This window comes from Vulpes vulpes, chromosome 8 (assembly GCF_048418805.1).
Source record: "Vulpes vulpes isolate BD-2025 chromosome 8, VulVul3, whole genome shotgun sequence".
Taxonomy (NCBI): domain Eukaryota; kingdom Metazoa; phylum Chordata; class Mammalia; order Carnivora; family Canidae; genus Vulpes; species Vulpes vulpes.
In genome coordinates, this window is record NC_132787.1 from 43,273,320 (window position 1) to 43,292,937 (window position 19,618).

The 19,618-nt window shown below is 54.2% G+C and overlaps 1 protein-coding gene across 1 annotated transcript in view; it reads right to left on the reverse strand.

Moving 5' to 3' along the window:
- Positions 1-19,618, reverse strand: part of CACNA2D4 (calcium voltage-gated channel auxiliary subunit alpha2delta 4) — a 134,027-nt gene continuing 114,409 nt past the window's right edge. The window contains exons 29-39 of the mRNA XM_025995478.2: positions 18,760-18,804; positions 18,520-18,582; positions 10,119-10,189; positions 9,671-9,746; positions 8,779-8,831; positions 8,375-8,430; positions 8,079-8,099; positions 5,435-5,552; positions 3,787-3,899; positions 3,401-3,483; positions 1-2,638 (exon numbers count right to left, since the gene is read on the reverse strand). Coding sequence (XP_025851263.1) covers positions 2,534-2,638; positions 3,401-3,483; positions 3,787-3,899; positions 5,435-5,552; positions 8,079-8,099; positions 8,375-8,430; positions 8,779-8,831; positions 9,671-9,746; positions 10,119-10,189; positions 18,520-18,582; positions 18,760-18,804 — 804 coding nt within the window. The 3' untranslated portion in view covers positions 1-2,533. The remainder of the gene's footprint in view (positions 2,639-3,400; positions 3,484-3,786; positions 3,900-5,434; positions 5,553-8,078; positions 8,100-8,374; positions 8,431-8,778; positions 8,832-9,670; positions 9,747-10,118; positions 10,190-18,519; positions 18,583-18,759; positions 18,805-19,618) is intronic.

The window sequence follows — 19,618 nt, forward strand, 5'->3', positions numbered from 1 at the left end:
TTTACTTTTCTGACTTTAAGATGTGTCCATTCTCTTGCCCCCCTGAATCAGACTTTGACTTAGCATTATGAAGTAGGGAACTGCTTTACCTGAAAGCACTCCCAGTTATTAAATGGATCTAGTAGATAATTTGTCCCTGGTACTGAGGAAGGAGGATCTGACAGCTGCTTTGAGTTGTTGGTCATCCAAAGATATGCAGCATTTTTAAAAGAGATTTAAGATTCTGCCTACAGAATCTTGTCATTTATGCCTTTGGTTTTAACTTTGTTCATCTGAAATTGGTGATGGCGCTCTAGCTTGAGCTAGGCTGCCACCTGCTGTCCTGTAGTGGTTAAAAGTGGTTAAAAGAAGAAAGGAAGACTAGTTTGGACCTCCGAAGCTGACAACAATATTCCATCTTCCCAGGTGAAGAGCAAGGTTAGTTAGAAAAGTTAGTTAGTTCATTTCCTCCATTGGTTCTAAAAGTGATTTCCCAATTTGACAGTCTCCTCCTGGCCATTTAGAGGCATGGGGATGATGAAGCAAAACAAGGCTGGGAGCTGCCCCAGCACTTCCTAATCTTGGTTTTTAGATTACGTGGTCAAGGTAGTTGATGAATTTGCCTGAAAATGCTCTCCCTGGGTGGGCAAGGAAGATAGACCTTTCAAAAGACAGGATTGCTGTCCTAGAGATTGCTAGTGTCCTAAATTGAACACTAGCAGCCTGTGTCTGGGAGCCGGCAGTAGAGGTCAGATGCTGTTGGAGACTGGATATTTATTTTTTTTTTTAAGATTTTATTATTTATTCATGAGAGACACGGAGAGAGGCAGAGACACAGGCAGAGGGAGAAGCAGGCTCCATGTAGGGAGCCCAACGGACTCTATCCCGGGGCCCCAGGATCATGCCCTGGGCTGAAGGCAGTGCTAAACCACTGAGCCACCCAGGCTGCCCTAAAAATGGGGCTGTTAACGCCTATCTCACATGCTTGTTTTGAGACTAAATGTTAAAAGTAATGTCATATGATCAATAATATAGGGCATTTTACAAATACTGCAATGAATTCATTGTTCAGAATTGGCCCACTCTACAGGGAATTGGGGTCATTTGCCGGCCGGAACTGGTACTTTGAGTTGTGGAGAGCTGGGAAGAAGGGTCACCCGAGGAGGCCCTGCGCACTGTCCATGCTTACCTTGGGGCTTGGCTAGGACCTCTTCATTGGAGGTTGGTTAAATTTAAAGCTCTGAGGCCACCTCAGAATTTCTACATGGTTCTGCCTAATTTTAATTGTTCTCACAGTGGAGGCTGCTCTCTCTCAGGTAGGGAGGGAGGAGAAAGCCCCAGAGCCTTGAGACCTTGGGGGGAGGGGTGCACCTGGGGAGAGCTCCCCTTCTGGTGCACTTTGCTGTGTATGTTGGCATGTTCCCCGAAAAGCCAGCCTTAGGCACAGAGTCAGGTGGTCTCTTTTGTAGATTAGTGGCTAGAAAAAGAGCACCATGGGCTCTGGACCTCCCGGGGAGACCCCTTACCACACCATTGTGAATGGCTGCTCTTCCCAGGCCTCTGCTTGGCTACCACTATTCCTCCACCTCCCCCATTCTTACGTCACCGTCTAGTGCAGCAGCTGTATATTTTACCCCATTGGCTTTTTCTTAAATGCAAAAGTTTCTATACATTAGCATTTTGTAAAGAGAGTTTTGGAAATTTTTAAAAGCAATAGTTTGCAGACGTGCCACAGTAATCTAAAAGGATTTAATACCTGTTCCTGTTTTGGGGTTTTCCCATTTCTCTTTACTTCCCTGCCTTCTGTCCGTCTGTCTCTCAAACACACAGAACTTGTTTGAGCAGCAGCTAGGAAATTGACTACCCTCCACCATGCACTCATTTTGAGAAAGCTCTGTCAGGTGAGGGTGTGTTCTTCATCTCATTTTTGTGGTTGGCCTCATCCTGCCCCTCTTAGTACCTTTAAGTTCTTGGATTCTATTGAAGACCAACCAGTTTCATTAGAAACACCTGACCCTTGGCTGGGTCTGGACTTGCAGAGAATAGATGGAATTACATTTTCTTGTCTTGGGGCAGCCCGGTGGCTCAGCGGCTTAGCACCGCCTTCAGCCCAGGGCCTGATCCTGGAGACCCGGGATCGGGACCCACATCAGGCTCCCTGCATGGGGCCTGCTTCTCCCTCTGCCTGTGTCTCTGCATGTATCTCGCCTCTCTCTCTGTCTTTCATGAATAAATAAATAAAACTCTTAAAAATTAAAAAAAAAATTCTTTTGGTCTACGTTGAGCTTGTGTTGGACTCCTGAAGCAGAGGTAGGCAGGATGGGAGGATGCCCACTGAGACTTGGGGTGGATGGTACTAGGCACCCTGGAAGATCTTTGAGAAGTAGTTTCTGGTTCCATCCAGCAATCTCAGGAGGCAGTGTCCATTAGCCCAAGACTGAGATGAACAGTGACCTGGCCCAGGTGTAGTGAGGTGGATCCCATGCCAGGTGCTGACTCCTTAGAATGTTTCTGGAAGAATCATTTTGTCAAAACAGGTCAGATTGGGTTGGTGTCACTGCAGCAGCTGGAGTGGTAGCACCCAGGCACACAGAGGCAGCAGGAGCATGGGGAGTGAGGCTGAGGTGTCCGCAGTGCCACCACACTCTTGGGCGTTTTCCTGTGAACCCAGAGCAGAGATGAAACGGTAGCATTCAAGATGAGGCAACTATCCCAGCCAGAAGAAGCAAGGAATAGGGGGGGAGGGTGTGTCTCTGGGAATTAAAGCCAAATACCTGGAGAAAGAGAGGAGTTCTAGAAACCATCCTTTTTAGGTTACCTATCTTTTAGAGGGAAGGTAGAGGCTGTGCAGTCAGCCCAGAACTGGGCTCAAGCCTCTGCTTGTCCCTAGTCTTATAGGGGGCCATACTCTTAGAATCTGACTCTAGAGAAGCCATCAACTCTGGAAGCTTCTTTGATGTCAATTATGTGTGGCAGTCATATCGAGCAAAAACAATACCATGTATAAGGCACCCAGCTGGAGGCCTTAAGCTAAAAGCACCTTACATAGTGGGTACTAAATTAATGTCGGTCACCATTAGTATTGTGCATATCATGGTTTCCTATAACTTGTTCAGGTCATTGGGAGCTAAGTGCAGTAGTAATGGAGGCAATATGGGGAAGCTGTGTTTTAAATCACTGAGGGTCCGAACCCTGGAAAATTTGGCCCTCCTTGTGAAAATACCCTGGGATCCTGGTTGACTTCGTGTTTGCCTGCCATGGGCCTAAATGTAAATGCATGTGCAGGAATGTGTTCCCTTGGAGGTGCACATGTACAGCTGTGTTCATGTGGCCGCTCAGATCTGCAAACGCACAGGGACAGTCCTAGAGCTGAGGATTTGGGGAAGCCCTTCCCCTATGCCCCCGTGCCCTGAGCCCTCACCTCTGGATGGAAGGCATGGCAGGAATCTGGTCTCCGGCGAAGCTTCTGGGAGCGCATCCTGTCACACTTGACAGAGGCGTTATGTGCACAATTCACTGTTAAGGCGGACACCTCATGACAGGAGCTGATTCTGGAGATTCTAGAGAGTAAGTTTGGGAAGAACCTACTCTTGGGACCAGCCGCCTTGCAGGTGGCTTTCAAGGTCAGAAGACAGCGCCCAGGGGCAGGGGTGGCAGGGGAACAAGTCTCAATGCCCCGTGGAGGCGGGTGGAATGCTGGTGGTGAGGGAGGCTGACCTCAACCTCTCAAAATCTGAGCCCCTCAGTGACATCTCCCACACCTCCATCCCCCCCTCAGCCTGCATATCCTGGAGCTTGGAAGGATATATTTGACTTCTGTAGCTTCCTGCAGGACTGGTGGGAAGATGCTGCAGTCACAGGTGGGGTCTGTCACCAAGAGGAGAAGGTTACTACTGGGAATCTGTTGCATCACAAACATCCTGCAGCAAAGAGAGAAGTGGATTGTGGGCCTTCTCTATGGCGGGCATGACTTTGAGCTTCCAGGAGGAGAATTTCTGGAGATTTAGAGTGTGGCGTGGTGGTGGCAGGGGAAGGAGCAAGTACCATAAGGCAGGTCAGATTAGGGATAGCTGCAGGGACAGTCGTAGGCAGTGAATTTATTTTACCCACAAGCCTTTGCACTTGTACTGCTTCCTCGCAGACTGGAGGTGAGGAAGTCCAAACTGCGATACGTTTGAGAGTGAAAGGTGTTATTAATACATGCAGGGATAACAGGCATAGATCAAGACTGCCCCAGACAAATAGGCATGTGTAGCTCTCCTTGCTTTGGGAGGTCGTGGTGGATGGAGCAGGCTGTGCTGGAGGGCGGCAGTGCTCAGGCTTGGCCACAAGGTGGCACAGTGCGCCTGCACACAGCCCTGGAGTCCTGCCAGAGGGAGGAAGTCCAGGATTCCGAGAGCCTGTTCTGCAGAGGCCTGGTGGCTTACATAACAGTAGCTGCCACTTCCTGAGCTTTTTCCTGTGGGGTGGGTGATCTCTCTCTCTCTCTCTCTCTCTCTCTCACACACACACACACACATTTAACCTTCACCACTCTGAATGCGGTTGGCATTATTCCTGTCTTGCAGATGAGACACAGAGGCTGGGGGGTGAAGCAGCTTGCCCAAGGTTACAGGCCAGGAAGCAGCAGAGCCAGCTTTTGAATTCGAATTTGTCTGAATTTGAATACTCTGAAGTCTGTGCCTTACACCAGACTATTTACCCACCATGACACACCAGCATGAGGTGGAAACGACTGTCCTGTGCCGCAGACTGAGGCATTACATTCTGAAGTAATCCGCTTGAGGTCTGGGCGTGTGAGGGAAGCCCCTGGTGAATGGCAAGGCTAGCTGGGTGGGCACTCTGGAGGAGGCCCAGGACAGAACTTCATGGGTTGGGAGGCCCCCAAGGTGGAGGTCGGGGTGGGAGTCAGCAGGAGAGACGTTTCTGTCAGGGCTCCCTGCGCTCTGGGGCCAGGGCTTGGCGGAGCCTGACAGATCTAGCTCCTCTCTAGCGGCCTGAGTCTAGGCGGGGGGCACACGGGGGCTCCGGGCCTGGGAGTGAGCTGACAGCGCGGGGAACCCTCCCCTAGCCCAGCCATCCTGAGAACATCCTCTGCACAGGCAGGTTTCAGAGGAGAGCTGACTGGTTTCTTTGCCCAGAGCCGTCCTTGCCTGTCCTGGCCTTGCAAGGGCTCGTGGGTGCCACTGAGCTTCAAGGCCCTGAGCTGCTGTGGGCAAGTAGGTGAGTGTGAGACCCACACTGGACGGGGCGCTGGGAGAGGCTATGGGAGCCTTTCTTCTGGATGGGATGAGACTTGGTGGGTGGGCCTCCATCCAGCCTCGGGAAGCCGTCTCCCCAGAACCCCCAAGAGAGTGCCCTGAACCGTCCAGCGCCCCTGCCTTGGCCTGTGAAATGAGAAGCAAAGACTGTGTGAGCGAGGTTGGGGGTGGGCAGCACTGCTCGTGGGCCTTACTTCTGGCAGGTTCCGCACTCAATGATCCCGTTGGTCTCCTGGACGGCCGTCTGGTGCACAAACACAGGGTACTCTGTGTCGCATGGCTGCAGCGCGTCCTGTTTCTTGTGCTTGTGGGCTGCAGAGGGACAGAAGCACGGATGGGGAAAGGGCACCGGCCAGTTAGGAGGACCATCCTCTGGGGGGTGGGGGGTTTCAGCTTCGATCCTGCAGGTGCCACGACACACCCCTTTGTCCATGTGCACACGCCTGGCTTCCTTGTCAGAAAGTTCTCAGGGTTCATCGAGGCCAGGTGGATGGAAGAAAGACAGGGAGGGAAAAAGGAGCAGGATAAATGGAGCAGACGGTGTCACAGTGGATGGGGCAGCAGGCAGGGCTCTGGGGGGCCTGGGGTCTCAGGTGTGTGACTGGTGCACTAGGCCCATGACCTTGGGAGAGCCCCCGCCTCTCTCTGGAAGCCTGCTCCTCAGTGTGAGCCAGCTGGTTCAGAGGATGGGTGCAAGTGGACCTCTTGGAGGCTCTGATCAGCACTGATATCTAGGGCCTGAGAGGAGAGCTGAGGCAGTAGGAGGGCCAGGGGTCCTTGGGGGAGATTTTGGTCTCTTAATCCTATCACCCCTCCCATTTATTGCATGTAGGTGACATCTCTCACAAGTCCAGCTATGGTGCTCTGCAAATGCAGCTCCTGGACAAGCCCTGGGACTGCTCCCTAAACCCTGTGGCCAGCTGTGAGCAGAGCACCAAAGGCTGAGTGCCGACTGCCAGGGCCTGGGACAGAGCCGGCAGGGGGGCTTCCAGTGCCTGATGCTGCCTAAACCCAGGAGACTGGGCTCGTTGGGGCTCCTTAGTGTCTGTGGGGTGCACTGAGCCCACTCAGAAAGGGGCAAAAGGATGGAGTGAACAGGACTCAACAAGAGGAAGCGCTGAGGCCCTAGCAGCCCCATCCTGGAGGACCCACATTTGCTCCCCGAGGTGAGCAATAGCAGTGTTCTGTTAACACAGCACTTCTTTCTCTTCCAGGCACTCCTCATGCCTCTCCTTTTGCTCCCAGGGCCTATCTGTGGAACAGAGAGGTGGGCAGTCTCGCCCCATCTCAGTGTCACCTAGGGGTTCACAGGAGAGCTATAGGTCTGCTAAACTCCCAGACCCAGAAACTTCCCACAAAACCTTGAAGGTGAGCAGGGAGGCCAGTGTGTGGGCAGAGAAGTCCTCACGGGAAGAAGCATGGTATTTAGTCTGGGCTTTTGCACACCAGACCTTCCAGGGCTGCTGCTGGGCAGCTTAGCAGGCTGGGCCCCCTCAGAATTGGAGAGTGAGAACTCTGGCTAAAGCCTCCAAGAGGCCTCTGGCTGGTTTTGTCTTTGCAGGGCCCAGTCACCCTGGCCTTGTCCCCCATCCCCTGTAGGGGCTGGCTCAGGGCTGGGTCTGTCACCTGAGCCATTTAGCGTGGGTGGGTTATCTCAGTGCCAGTGATAGTAACAGTACCAACCACAATAGGGTGGAGCAGGCGTCCACACAGCTGGGAAGGGCAGCAGGGCCTCACTTGGTCCATGTCCTTTGACTCTGAGGCCTGCACTCTTTACCGAGTACATGGATGAGGGGCTGGACCAGGCCCCCTAGGCGGGAGGCAGAAGCTCCACCCACAGCTATCATGAGGATGAGAAATTCTGAACAAGTGGACTGGGGGAGGTCATTCTCTGCTTTTGCAAGATGTGGCTGCCAGCACAAAGAGAGAGACAAGGTGGCGAGCTGTGTCCCCTACCCTGTGTTCTCATGCAGAAGGGAGGAGGGACCAGTTCTAAATGAGTTGTGACACACAGTTCCTGGTTCCTGTCACAGACACCATCCGGAAGCCAAACTCTGGACAAAAATGTGGTGGGGAGGACAGCCTAGGCAGTGGAGATGTTCCAGAATCCCATGGAAAAGGCTCTGTTGACATGGAGGGGTTGAGCAAAATGGGTTAAAGTGAGACAGTCCTGGGTGGTAGGGGAACACCCAGGCTACTAGGAAGCCTGACTTTCTTTTACATTTACAGATCAAGTGGCTTCACTCTCTTCGGGGTACATTCCAGAGTCCTAGCTGGCTGGGAATGAGGACACCTCTTTGGTGTGTGGTCAGGACCATGGAGGGCACTGTCCTTGGACATAGGTCATAGGAGATATATTATCCCCAGAGGGTCCCAGTGACCAGACCAAGGCCTCCACCTGCCCCCCACCCCCACCCCCGAGTGCTTCTGAGGGCTCTGTGGACTTGTGAGCTGGAGGCACTGCTGTTTCCTGCTCCACAAGGAAACCTGGTGGCTTCTCACCTGCATGTGGGCAAACCACTGGGCCACATCACCCTTTTCTTTTTGGAATCATAAGTGATCTCACCCAAGGAGATTGGCTGGAGTGTTCTGTTTTCCCTGGGGTGGGGCTAATACTTGTGTGGGATGAGCTTGGGACGACCCCCCACCCCTTCAGGAATGGCGCTTTAGCTTGGGAGAGGCCCTCTGAGTGAGGGGTGTCCCTGGATGAAGAGAGTTCAGTCTTCCTTGGATGCATGCCTGGGATGGAGGGCTGAGGACAGGCCCCTCTTGCAGTCCCTCCCAGCACCCCCAGGCTCCCCCCTCCCCACCCCAGACTCCTCAGTGAACACTACTTACAGTGATGGAAGACAGCTTTGGCTGTCCAGCACACAAGACCCAGCACAGGATGGGCATGATGTCACACAAGGGCGGGATGACAAAGGGTGGTGATGTCACATGGGGTGAATGATGTCACATGGAGCAGTGGTGTCCCAAGATGGCATGATGTCACATAGAGAGGCGAGGGAAGCCAGGGATGAGGAGGATGCCATGAGATGTGAGCCATGGACTCTCCAGAGTCCCCCTCCCATCTGTCATCCACCCAGAGGTGACAGCTTTGTTAGTAACACTCCCTTTGCCATCTGTGTACTCACCCTCAGCCCCACTGTCCGCAAGCCAGGAGCCCCAGGCACTCCACTCCAGCAGGAGCCTGTCAGACGCAGAGCTGAATCTTGGAGGCCCGTGTGCCTCCCCACCTGGGTCCTGAGAGGGCTGGAGCACCGGAGCTCCCTGCTGGCCCCCGGTCCAGCCCCTCTCCTATAGGACACCCTCTCCCCTGCTTGAGGCTACTAGGTGAGCAGGGAGCCTTTCCACCTGGCAGCAGTGTGTAGAGGCCAGGCACCATAATGCCTCACCAGTTCCACCCAGGGACCTTGCCTGCCTCCTCTGGGGTTCTGGGGACCTCATGTCACTCCTGCTCAAAGGGCTCCCCTATGAGGCATGCCTGCATGACGTCCCCCCAGTCCCACCCCCTGTCCTAGCCACAGACCCCACTCACAGCAAGAGCTCATTCACCAGCCACCTGGTAGCAGTCAGGAGGGCAGAGAGTGGCTGGGAAAGAGAGGGGACACGTGGTTAAGCCCTAAGCCAAGGTTCTCCTCTGGGCACCTCGGTTAAGACCACAGCAGGTGGTAGTGGGAGTAGTGGGAGGGCTTCCCCCTCTTCCCCTCTGGCTGTCACCACCTGCCACCCCTGCCCAGCAGAGGGAGCATTTTACAACTGAATTATCTGATAAATTCCTATTGTAGGGCAGACTCTATGGGGTTAGGCCATGCCCATCCAGAAGACCAGGGAAGGGGGGATACAGTGGAGGAAAATTAGAGAGGGAAACAAACCATGAGAGATTCCTAACTCTGGGAAACAAAGGGTTGCAGAAGGGGAGGTGGGCTGGGGGACGGGGTAACTGGGTGATGGGCACTGAGGAGGGCTCGTGATGGGATGAGCACTGGATGTTATACTATATGTTGACAAATTGAATTTAAATACAATTTTTAAAATCCCTAGATAAAGGAATGAAAAAAGAAAATGTGAGAAACACACACACACACACACACACACACACACACACAAGACCAGTCAAGTTCTCTTCCTGATGATCCACTTGGTGGTGTTTCTGGGATCCTTTGTAATAGGTGTGAAAGCACTAGTGAGTGAGGGTAGGGACAAAGCAAGAAAGGGGTGACCGTCTGTTTTCTCTGCCAGAGGCCTTGCTTCCAGGACAGATCTCTGATGCCCCAGAGAGAAGGCTTGTGTGCCTGGGGTGGGTGCAGGCTGAGAGGCTGAGTGCAGGGAGCAGGGGTGCCGGAAGAGGATGGACAAGACTTCCTGGTCAAAGTCAAGAGTGGGGTCTTGGGGTTGGCGGGTGGGGGAAAGGTCTGGATGACACTTACGCTGACCAGGGACTGGGCTGCACTGTGGTGGTGCCCCGAGGGTTTGCACATGGCCTGGTAGTCATACATGGTCACTCTGAAAATCAGAAACAGGATCTGGGGAGTCCAGGCCTCCCCACCCTCTCCCACACCCAGGGAAAGCTTGGCACATGGTTCTCTTCCCTGGGATTCCTGAGGGTGCATGAGTGAGGATGGGCAGGTCACACAATTCCATCTCTGCACTTTGCTTTAAAGCAAATCTGGCTTTCCCTCTAATGGCCCATGTGACCTTATACCCTTCTCTACCCTGAGTCAAGTCCCTGGCTTCAGAAAGGGTGCTTTAGGAGCTCTTTGGGGTTTTCACTCTGTGTTTTTGAGGTCAGGATCTTGCTATCTGTCGAGCCCAGTTAGCATCAGCTCCTGCCTTTTCTTTGTGTATTCAGTCTGGGGAGAAGCATGTCCCACTTACTGGCTGAACACCCCCATGCTGAGCAGCTGGGTCATGAGAGCACCATCCAACTCCCCCAGGAATCTTCCCATCTGTGAGGGAGAAAGAGACACAGAGACAGGGACAGGAGAGACGGATGGATGGGGTAGAGGAGGGATGGGAAGGGGAAAGAGATAGGGAGAGACAGGAAGAGAGGGGGCAGGGAAGGGAGGAGGCAGAGAGACGGGAGGGAGGGAGATGAACAGCATAAAGACTTTTAAGTTTCTCGCATTAGGCCAGGCTCATTTCAGAGTTTGCAGACCTCAGCTGGACGTTGGGTTTCCCCTGCACAGCCCTTTCAACCAAATCAGGACTGTATCTGTTTGCTGGCTCCCTCCCCTTCAACAGGCTCCCTGGACATAGTCTCTATCTTAGTGTTTTCCAAATTCTAAAATGTAATCCATTAGTTGACCATGAAATCAATCTAGGGGCTACAACCAGATCTCTTTCTCTCTCTCTTTTTTTTTAAAGGCACAGAATTCCTTTGAACAATTTGGTGTGAATTGTGTGTCATCAGGTTAAACAAGGTTTTGTGACACTTGATTTGTTGTATATGGTGTGTGTGTAATGTCCTAGATCAGATGTAACATTGTATCTTTTTCGGAGTCAGGGTCAAAAAAAGGTTCAAAAAGGCAGCCCTCCTCTCTACCTCTACAATTGGCACCCTTATCACCCAGCCCAATATGTTTGAGAATCTGGGGCTACCTTTTCCCCTCCCTCCCCACCACCCTCTCCCCTTCTCCCCAATTAATCAGTGTGCCCTGGGTTGACATTCACCTTCTGACACGTGGAGGTGACACAGTCCAGACCTTTGTGCTCCCAGCAGCCCATTCCACCCTCCTAACTGGGATCCCTCCCGCCCCCAGTCCTGCTGCCAGATCACTCTTCAAACACAGCTGAGATTTAGTCTCTCTCTCTCTCTCTTTCCTAAAGAACAAAACAGGACCCTCCTTCCCTCTCATCCCTCCTTCATGACCCAATCAACCAGCTCTGGTGAGCACCGACCACTGGGTGCCAGGCCAGAGGGCATCCTCCAAGCCCCCAGAGCCCCTCCAAGTTGGCCGACACTTAAGCCTGCTATGCTCTGGCCTCAGACTGCCCTCCAGCCTCACCCCTACACTGACCTCCCCACCTGCCCCAGCCTCTTGCTTCTGCTGGTTTGTCAGCAGGGCAGATGGGAAAGAGCATAGACTCAGGTACTGGATTTTGAATCAGATCCTGGCCCCAGCACTGCCCACCATGTGGCCATGGGTCGGTGAGGGATAATGTGTGCCAAGCACCTGGCACACAGTGAGTACTCCCTATGTGTTGGCCCTATGGTAGGAAGCTGCTCTGGGCCTCGGCACTGCTCTTTGCCTTGGCAAGCCTTCCCTTCTTCATTGCAAGGAGCTTTTCTTGTTGTCCTCCTCCAAGAAGTCTTTCTTTCCTCACCTTCCCAGCTAAAGTTAAGGCCTCTCTGCTATGTACCCTGAAAGTGAGAGGCTGATGATCAAGGCATGAGGGGGTAGCCTAGGGAGAGCCAGATAGGACATGCAGGTTTGTGTGAGTTCTGTGCTCTCTTCGGCCAGAAGGCCCACCTGTTCTAAGGCCTGAGAGGCTTCTTGGAGCAGGGACAGAGCAGAGGACAACAGTGACAAGTTGAGGGCGGTTCAGGGAAAGAATAGGAAGTGGAAAGCTGTGAAGCATCCAGTCCCGCTGTTCTCCAAAACGCAGCCCTGAAGTCCTGAAGCCACCTGAAGTTTCTTAAGCTCAAGTGATCCCTCTCTATCAGCTGTGGGTTGCATTTTGCTGTTCCAGTGACCAAAGTGTGTGCGTTCCTGCCTCGCCAGACAGAGAGGTCCCACGGGGCAGATGTCTACCTCTCAGCTTCCCATAGACCACACAGGGTCTTGTTCATGGTTACTATTCAGTGCATATTTGCTGAAGGAATGTGTGAGTGAATGGGCAGGGGAATGAATGAGGGGTGTCAGTATCCTCCATGGGAAACTGCGGCGGTGCGGAAACAGGGTGCTGATGAGGCTGGCCCAGATTCCCACAAGGCCGTCTGTCCCCTTTTCCCTCCAAACTCCGGGCTTAGCCACCGACAACCCTGCTGTGCAGACGCTTGATTCTGAGAAGCCAAGCTCTTGGACACTAGAAAAAAAATGTTCCTCCTCTGCGCAAACAACGTGACTTTCTAGGATATGTCACTCTGACAGCACATCACCTTCCCCTTCCTTGGGGTAAGGCAGTCCTGACTTGGGAGCATGGTCGCCGTGCGCTCCTTTACGGAACTACATTTCCCAGACGGCCCTGCGGCCAGGGCTGGCCAATGGAATGTGAGCCAGATTGCGGGGTGGGGGCGGCCTCCGGGATGCGGAAGGGGCCGGCTCGGGGGGCGGAGCGCCGCCCTCAGGGCTGTTGCTTCCGAGGAGCCTCGGCAGAGTGAGCCGGCGCCCCGGACCGTGGTGCCCCCGCAAGGCCCTGCGAAGGCGGCGTCCAGGCCCTCAGAAGCTGAGCGGGCACCCGCCTCCAGACCGGGTGTGGGGGCGCCCGCAGCGCAGCGCAGCGCCGCGGGGCGGGGGGCTCCGGGGGTCGGGCGGCCGGTGCCTTCTCAGTCTGCGCGCAGCAGGCAGGGCCCCACTCTTACAGGGGACAGGCCACAAATAAGCGATGGCCCTCGGGCGGCCTGAGCCCCGGGAGGCATCCGAAGGGCGGGGCCTCCTGTGTTTCCTGTCCCACGAGGCTGCAGTGCAAGGAGGCCCTGCGGGGGAGCGGGGCAGCGGGGCAGCGGCGAGCGGGAGGCGCATGGGGCAGGGGCGGAGACCGCAGAGGCTGCACAGCAGCCCCGGCCGAGGCTCACGTGCACGCCCGTGCGTGCGGAGCTGCTGTCCCCGGGGAGGGGGAGGCGGCGTGGGGCCGCCCTGGACTCTGGGGCGAGCCGGTGTCTAACAGCCTCTCAGGTTCCCCTCTAAAAGCCTAAGGGGTGTGAGGATCCGTGAGTTACCAGAGTGAAGTCACTGTGCGGGGCTCCCCCAAGACCAATTTCCTTTCCTTCCTTCCTAGCGTAGAGTCCCACCGGCTCCCCCCAGCCACTCAGCCTCAGGACAAGTGCCTTCGGCCCCCAGTGGGGCCAGGGAAGCATGTGGAGGAGCGGGTGTTTGTACTGCTCCGGCCTCTGCCACCGGGGGCTGACCCTGGGGCACGTGACCAGCTGGATTTTCTGTGCAGGCACCTAGTCTGAGCTGCCCAAGTGAGGCGGCCTTGACCCCAGGAAGGCTCTGCTGCCGGAGCCGGGAGCCCGGGGAGCCCGGGGATGTGCTGAGGCAGGCAGGGGGGAGAGGAGCGGGGCTGGAGGAACGTGGTCTCTCCCGCACCGCACCCACCGTGCCCACTGCAACGGGAGGGACTGGAAGGCAGCCTGTTGTGCTGAGTGGGAGCACTTGGTGGGTAGGTGTGCGGGGAGCAGGGAGGGAAAAGGGGGTGCTGAGGAAAACAGGAGCTGAAGCTCAAGACAGGCACATCAGAGGCTGCGAGGGCAAGGGTTGGCCTGGTCTGAAGGCAAGCTCAGCATTCTGGACTGGGGGCAGAGAGAAGAGGGTGCTATGCCCTCTGAGAGATTCGCCTCCTCAGGGAAAGACACCATGACGGGGCATCTGATTTTCTAGCTTCGCTGCCCCATGAGGTCCATTTTGAAGCTCTTCTGTGCGGGTGCTGCCCTCAGGCAAATGATAGGACTTGGGATTTCCAAGTCCAGGGCAACAGATCCACTGTAAACACTACAAAGATCCATAGAGCCGTTGTCATTCTCTTGGCCCCAGCTGTCTGCTTCTCTTTCTGGGCCCTAGTAGAGGGCTGCAATCCTGTCATCTGCAGTTCTTTGTTATAAGAATGAGCCCTGAGCTGGAAGAGAGGCCCAGTGGGATCAAATGTCTAATCAGTAGGCCTGGAACACTACCAGGGCCTGGAGAGATCCAAGCCACCCCTCCCTCAAGCAGATCACAGATGGTGCCCTGGGGCTTCAGCAATCACTGTGTGCTGGGCCAGAGGGCCTCAGTGAGGAAGGGCTGGGAGGGAAGGACTTTGGGAAGAATCTCTGCATCTGGAGCACTGGCAGTCTTCTCTCCCTGGGCCTCTGGATGAACCTTGGCAGGGACAAGGGGTAGCCTGGACCTTCTGGCACATTAGCCGGCATTAAGGCCTAGGCAGTGGCTCTCAGATTTCATCACACATCAGAGTCATCAGAGGGCTCATCACAGCATAGCTGGTGGGCCCCATCCCAGAGTTTCTGATTCCCTTAGTCTGGGTAGGGCCCAAGAACTTACATGTCTATTAAGCTCCCAGATGCTACTGATGCTGCCAGTCACCCCACCAGACACTGAGGCTTCCGGATAGGAGGGGCAGGGAGGGATGGATGAGTTGGAACAGGGGCCAGGCCATGTGGTCTTGACATCACTTTGGGTGTGTTTGGGGAGGGGTAGCAGTTCGTGGTAGGGTGATTCTCACAAATGACTCTGGATGGTCCCAGCCTCTTGGTGGGTTGGACCTAGTAACTGGCTTCTAGTGAATAAAATAAAGTATAAGTTATGGGATGTCATGTCTGAAATTAGGTTCCAAAAGGTGACTTCCACCTGCCGCTTTGTGAGCTTCCCTGCGGAGAGGCCCACCTGGTAATTGCCCATGCAAGTGAACTTGGAAGCTGACCCTTCTCTAGCCAAGCCTTGACATGACTGCAGGCCTGGCTGACACATTTCTTTCAGCCTTATGACAGACCCTGAGCCAGAATCAGCCAGCAAAGCCACACCCAGGAACTGTGGGACAGTCAGTCAGGTGGTTTTAAGCCACTACAAGTTGGGGTAAGTTGTTACATAGCACTAGATAACTGTTACAGAATTGCTGAATGAATGAGTTAAAATAAAAAGCAAAACTGGGAGGATAGACAGCTGATCTACAGCATCAGTACTAGGCTCTCCACCACGGGGCTTCCACTCCCCTTCCAGTCCAGCCCTTGCCACTGCCAGGCCTCATATTTAGGCCAGTTGGACTTTCTACACTGTGACTAGGTATCTGCTGAGTATCGGGCATCATGCCAGGGGCTGCTGTACTGCTGGCCTCTCCGGCCTGGGTATCACTCCCTTTCTTGCCGTCTCAGAACCCGACACAGCTCAGGTCGCTAGGTCAGAGCTGCCCGGAGTGAGCAATGAGGGACTCTCTCAAGATACTGCAGAGCTCTGGCACCAGCCTTGGAGTTTAATCCAGGTGTCAGGATGTCTGGCCTTGGCAGTCAGGGTCCTGAAGGCATCGGTCGTAATTTCTAGCCATGTGCAGCAAAGTGAATGAACTCTACCCTGAGCAGCAAGAGTGGCCTGGGGTCAGGGTCCAGGCGGGCGGATAACTGCCCAGGAGACTGGGACTTCCAGCCTGCTGCACCCTCCAGAACAGGCCATTCTCCCTGCCCTACAAATTCTCAAGTTCCATCAAAACCTATGTTTCTCTAGGTTGGTTCCCCTCACCATCAGGTCTTTTCTAGAAACTTTGTCCCCCTCACTGTCACTGCTCTTCACTTGTATTTCTAAACTCAAAGTCTAGCTTTTCTGTAGCTAGGTTACTAACCTCACCCTGCAGCCTCAATTTTAACTCCAGGTTAAAATGAGATGGTAGTGGTGGTGTGTTTATGGGGGGGGGGGTGTCCCTCCTGGGGCCTAGAAGTTGGGGGAGGGGAGGGGAAGCAATGTGGTGTCAGAGGCCAAGGTAACCACACATAGTGCTGGCTTGGGATTCTGGGGGAGCTTCTGGAAGCTCCTAATCCTATTAAGAAGATTAAGTTTCTTTTCATTTATGCCCTACTTCATTCTACAAAGGACTTGGGATAGCTTTTAAAACAACATACAATGTAATAATAGTTGAGAAAATAGGGGTAAATAAGCTAAGTAAACACATATTTTATAAAATATAAGTCTGAATAAGTTTCCAATATTATCCAGAGTTGTACCCAGTGATACTATGATTTGTGAAGACATGTGAGCAAATGTGATTTGGGTAGAATAGGACCAAAGGGGCTCAATGGGTTATGCAAAGAGCCCCTTGGGGGCTGCCTGTCATTAAGATGGCCCTGCCCGCCTCTCCTGTGCCAGGCTGATTTCCCTCCTGGCTTCCCTCCCTGCAAGGCTGTCTGGGCTGCCTCTTGAGCAGGGTCAGCAAATAATGGTCGATGTGCCAAATCTGGCTCGCCACCTATTTATGTCAGCCCTTTCTATTTTCAAATGGCTGGAAAAAAATAAAATGAATAATATATTTCATGACACATAAAAGTTATATAAAATTCCAATTTCAGTGTCCATAATTAAGTTTTATTGGAACAAAGCTATGCTTATCATTTATATGCTGTCTATAGTTGCTTCTGCACTACACTAGCAGAGCAGGGTAGTTGTGACGGAAGCTGTCTGGCCTGAAATGCCTAAATCCACACTCTCTGGCCCTTTCCAGGAAATGTTTGCTGACCCTGGCTCCAGAGCACCTGTCTCCAGGCTTGGCTTCCCTCCTCCCCTCCCCTTCCACACTCTCTCCGGCCCTTGAAAGCCAACAGCACAGGCACCTGCAGGCAGGGCAGGCTCCGCTCCTCAGGGCAGCAGGGGTCAACACAGGAGTGATGGGCAGCACCAGATCCTCCGGCGGCCTTATCGCAACCACTGGTGCCTGCCTCTGTCATTACCCACTCCCCCCCCCCCCGAATGATGGACATATGCTAAAATGCACTGGTGCTCTGTCCAGGGGAGAGGGACATGGCCAAAGGTAGCATGAGAGGGACAAAGAGGAAAATGATGAGCAGTTCAAAGATGACAGGAAGGCCAGCCCACCCCCAGCTCTCACCAGGAGGACAATGGGTAAAACTGGCTTTCTCTTCACCAGCGCTTCTGAGTAAAGCTCTCAAGGGATCAGACTCCATGACCCACTTGTGCCCCTTCCTCTGTTGCCCTCTTTCCCACATCTCCTTCCTGGTTGCTGCCCTGGTTCCTGCTGTAGCCCCTGGCCTCTTCAGACCCTAGCCCTGCTCCAGAGAGGCCAGAGCACCAGCTGTGTCCAGCCTGAAGGCAGCCACAGCCATGACCTCATCCTGTGGCTCTGCCAGCACCCTGGGACTGAATCTCAGGGCGAGGAGGAGCTGAGAAATCACATAGTACAGCTCCCCTATTTCAGAAAAGAGGAAACTGAGGCACAGACAAGTGAAGCTGCTTGGACAAACTACATATCGAATTAATTCAAGGCCCACCCTGGAGCCGATACCATATCCCTTCTCTTAAGGCTCAGGCTGGAAGCCATTTCAGTACATCTGGCTTGTTTCAAGGAAATATTTCAGGTGAATATATTCAGGTTTGGTTCAGATTTGAATAGCCTTATTTTTTGGCTGCTAAACAAGCCATTAACTTGGGGGCCCAGTGTGAGGCTCAGCAAATACAGAATTATGATTGTGCTTTCTCCTCTGCCTTTCTGAGCACATGCAGGGGTCAGGGAGACGTCTGTGTGCCCGAGGGAAGGCTCGGTGTGCAGCCAGGCTATTGGATGAAAGAGAATTGCCTCCATTCCATATCCCCCCTAGCAAACTGAGGGTCGGGCTCAGAATTTTCCTCATGGGGGTTCTAGACAGGAAGGGAGCTCAAAGTGGGAGAGGCTTGGCCCTTCTAGCCCCCATGGAGATAGGAGGGGAGGCTTCTATGGTCCCCCCAAGTTCACATGTTGGAAGCTTACCCCAACGTGAGGGCAAAAGGTGGGGCCTTTGGTAGGTGATTAGATCACGAAGGTGAGGCCATTCTCAACGAGACCCCCCCCGAGAGATCCCTTGCCCTTTGCACCATAGGAGGACACAGTGAGAAGTCTGTGACCCGGAAGAGGGCACTGCCCCAGACACAGGGGCTCTGCTCTCTGCCTTCTGGCTTCCGGAACCGGAAGAAACAAGTTCCTGTTGTGGATGAACCACCGCGGAGCGGCCCAGAGGGACTAAGCAGAGTGGGAACATGATGGAGGGCAGTGGGATGAAGAGTCCCAGGGTGCTTGGACTGTGGCAGGAGGCTCCCTACGGCCACACCAGTCAGGGGCACAGCCCAGCACAGGACACACGGGACCCTGACACTACCTCAGCTCAGCTGGACAGATTCCCTACCACCCATTGGATGAGGCCAGATTACTTAGAGACAAAATAAAGAAGTAAGATGTTCTCTGACTATCTAAGTGGAAAAGTATCTGAACTTTGCGATCTTGAAATACAGACTTGGTTTCAGGAAGAGCTGGCGCTTTCTTCAGACTGTGTCCTCCACCCTGAGCCAAGACTGCTTCTCAGCCCTTTCCTTGCTTGGCCGGGCTGTGGCAGGACTCTTCCCCTCCCTAATTCCGCTTCCCGATACCTTACCTCCTGGGGCCTCTCTGAGACCAGGATGAACCCATTGTTGTCAATGATGAAGCAGTCCAGCTCCTGGGGAGAGACCCGGAAGGAGGTCATGGTCGCTCCCTGACCACTGCCCCCCCACCCCGCAAAGGTACCCTCCCGAGCCCAGTGCTGCAGGGAAGGAGGGGAGCTGGCCCCGTGGGAGGATGCGGTGGAGGGGCCCGTGACTCCCACTCTCCCCCTTCACCCTGGGGAGGAACTTACACTGTCCTGGCAGCTCTCCAGGCACGGCTCCTCCACAGCGCTACACTGGAGAGAAGAGGAGGAACTGTAAATGGGGTATGAGTGTGTCTACACAGCAGGCAGGCAGTGTGGGAGCTTGCCGGAGTGGTGTGTGCATTACCTCTGTGTGGTGTATTTATGTGTGGAGGTGGTGGATGTGTGTTCGTGGCACACTTCTGCGTGTGCCTACATGTAGACTGTATATGTTTGCTGTACATCTGTGTATGAGAAGTGCGGTAGGGATGTGGTGTGTATTGTACATGTAGGGCACATGTGTGCCATGTGTGTGTGATGGTGGATGCATGTGGGTGGGGTCAGGGCTTGGAGAGGCAAGCCCTCGCTGGCCGCCAGCAGCCCAGGCACCCAGCTTCAGCCTTGTCCCAGGGAGTCCCAGCCCGGCAGCCCATGCGCCAGAGTTGGAGGTCAGCCCCGTGGCACCGGAAGCCTCATAGGGTGGCTTTGGAGCCTCCTGTTCTTTGTGATCCTGCATGATGTGGAGGGTGACCCCAGGTTATGGGGCCAGGATCCTACCCCATTCCACTCCCTCCACAAGAGAAATTTTGTGGTTTCCCAAACCTGCTCCAAGTGAGGGTGCAGCACAAGCGTCTGGGACCAGGGAATGGAGGAGCAAATGATGCTGGAGGAGCTTGGGGCAGCTCCTGGGGAGACTCAGGAAGCACAGAAGAGCCCAGTGCGAGGGCTCTGGGGAGTTGGGAGTGGAGGTGGGGAAGGAAGGGAGGGGTGGGGTAGGAGGAAGGGGGAGGTGCGGTGGGAGGCACTGTGGATGGATGGTAGCCCAGGCCTGGGGCTTGGCTAGAGGGATGGAGGGGCACGTTCTCCC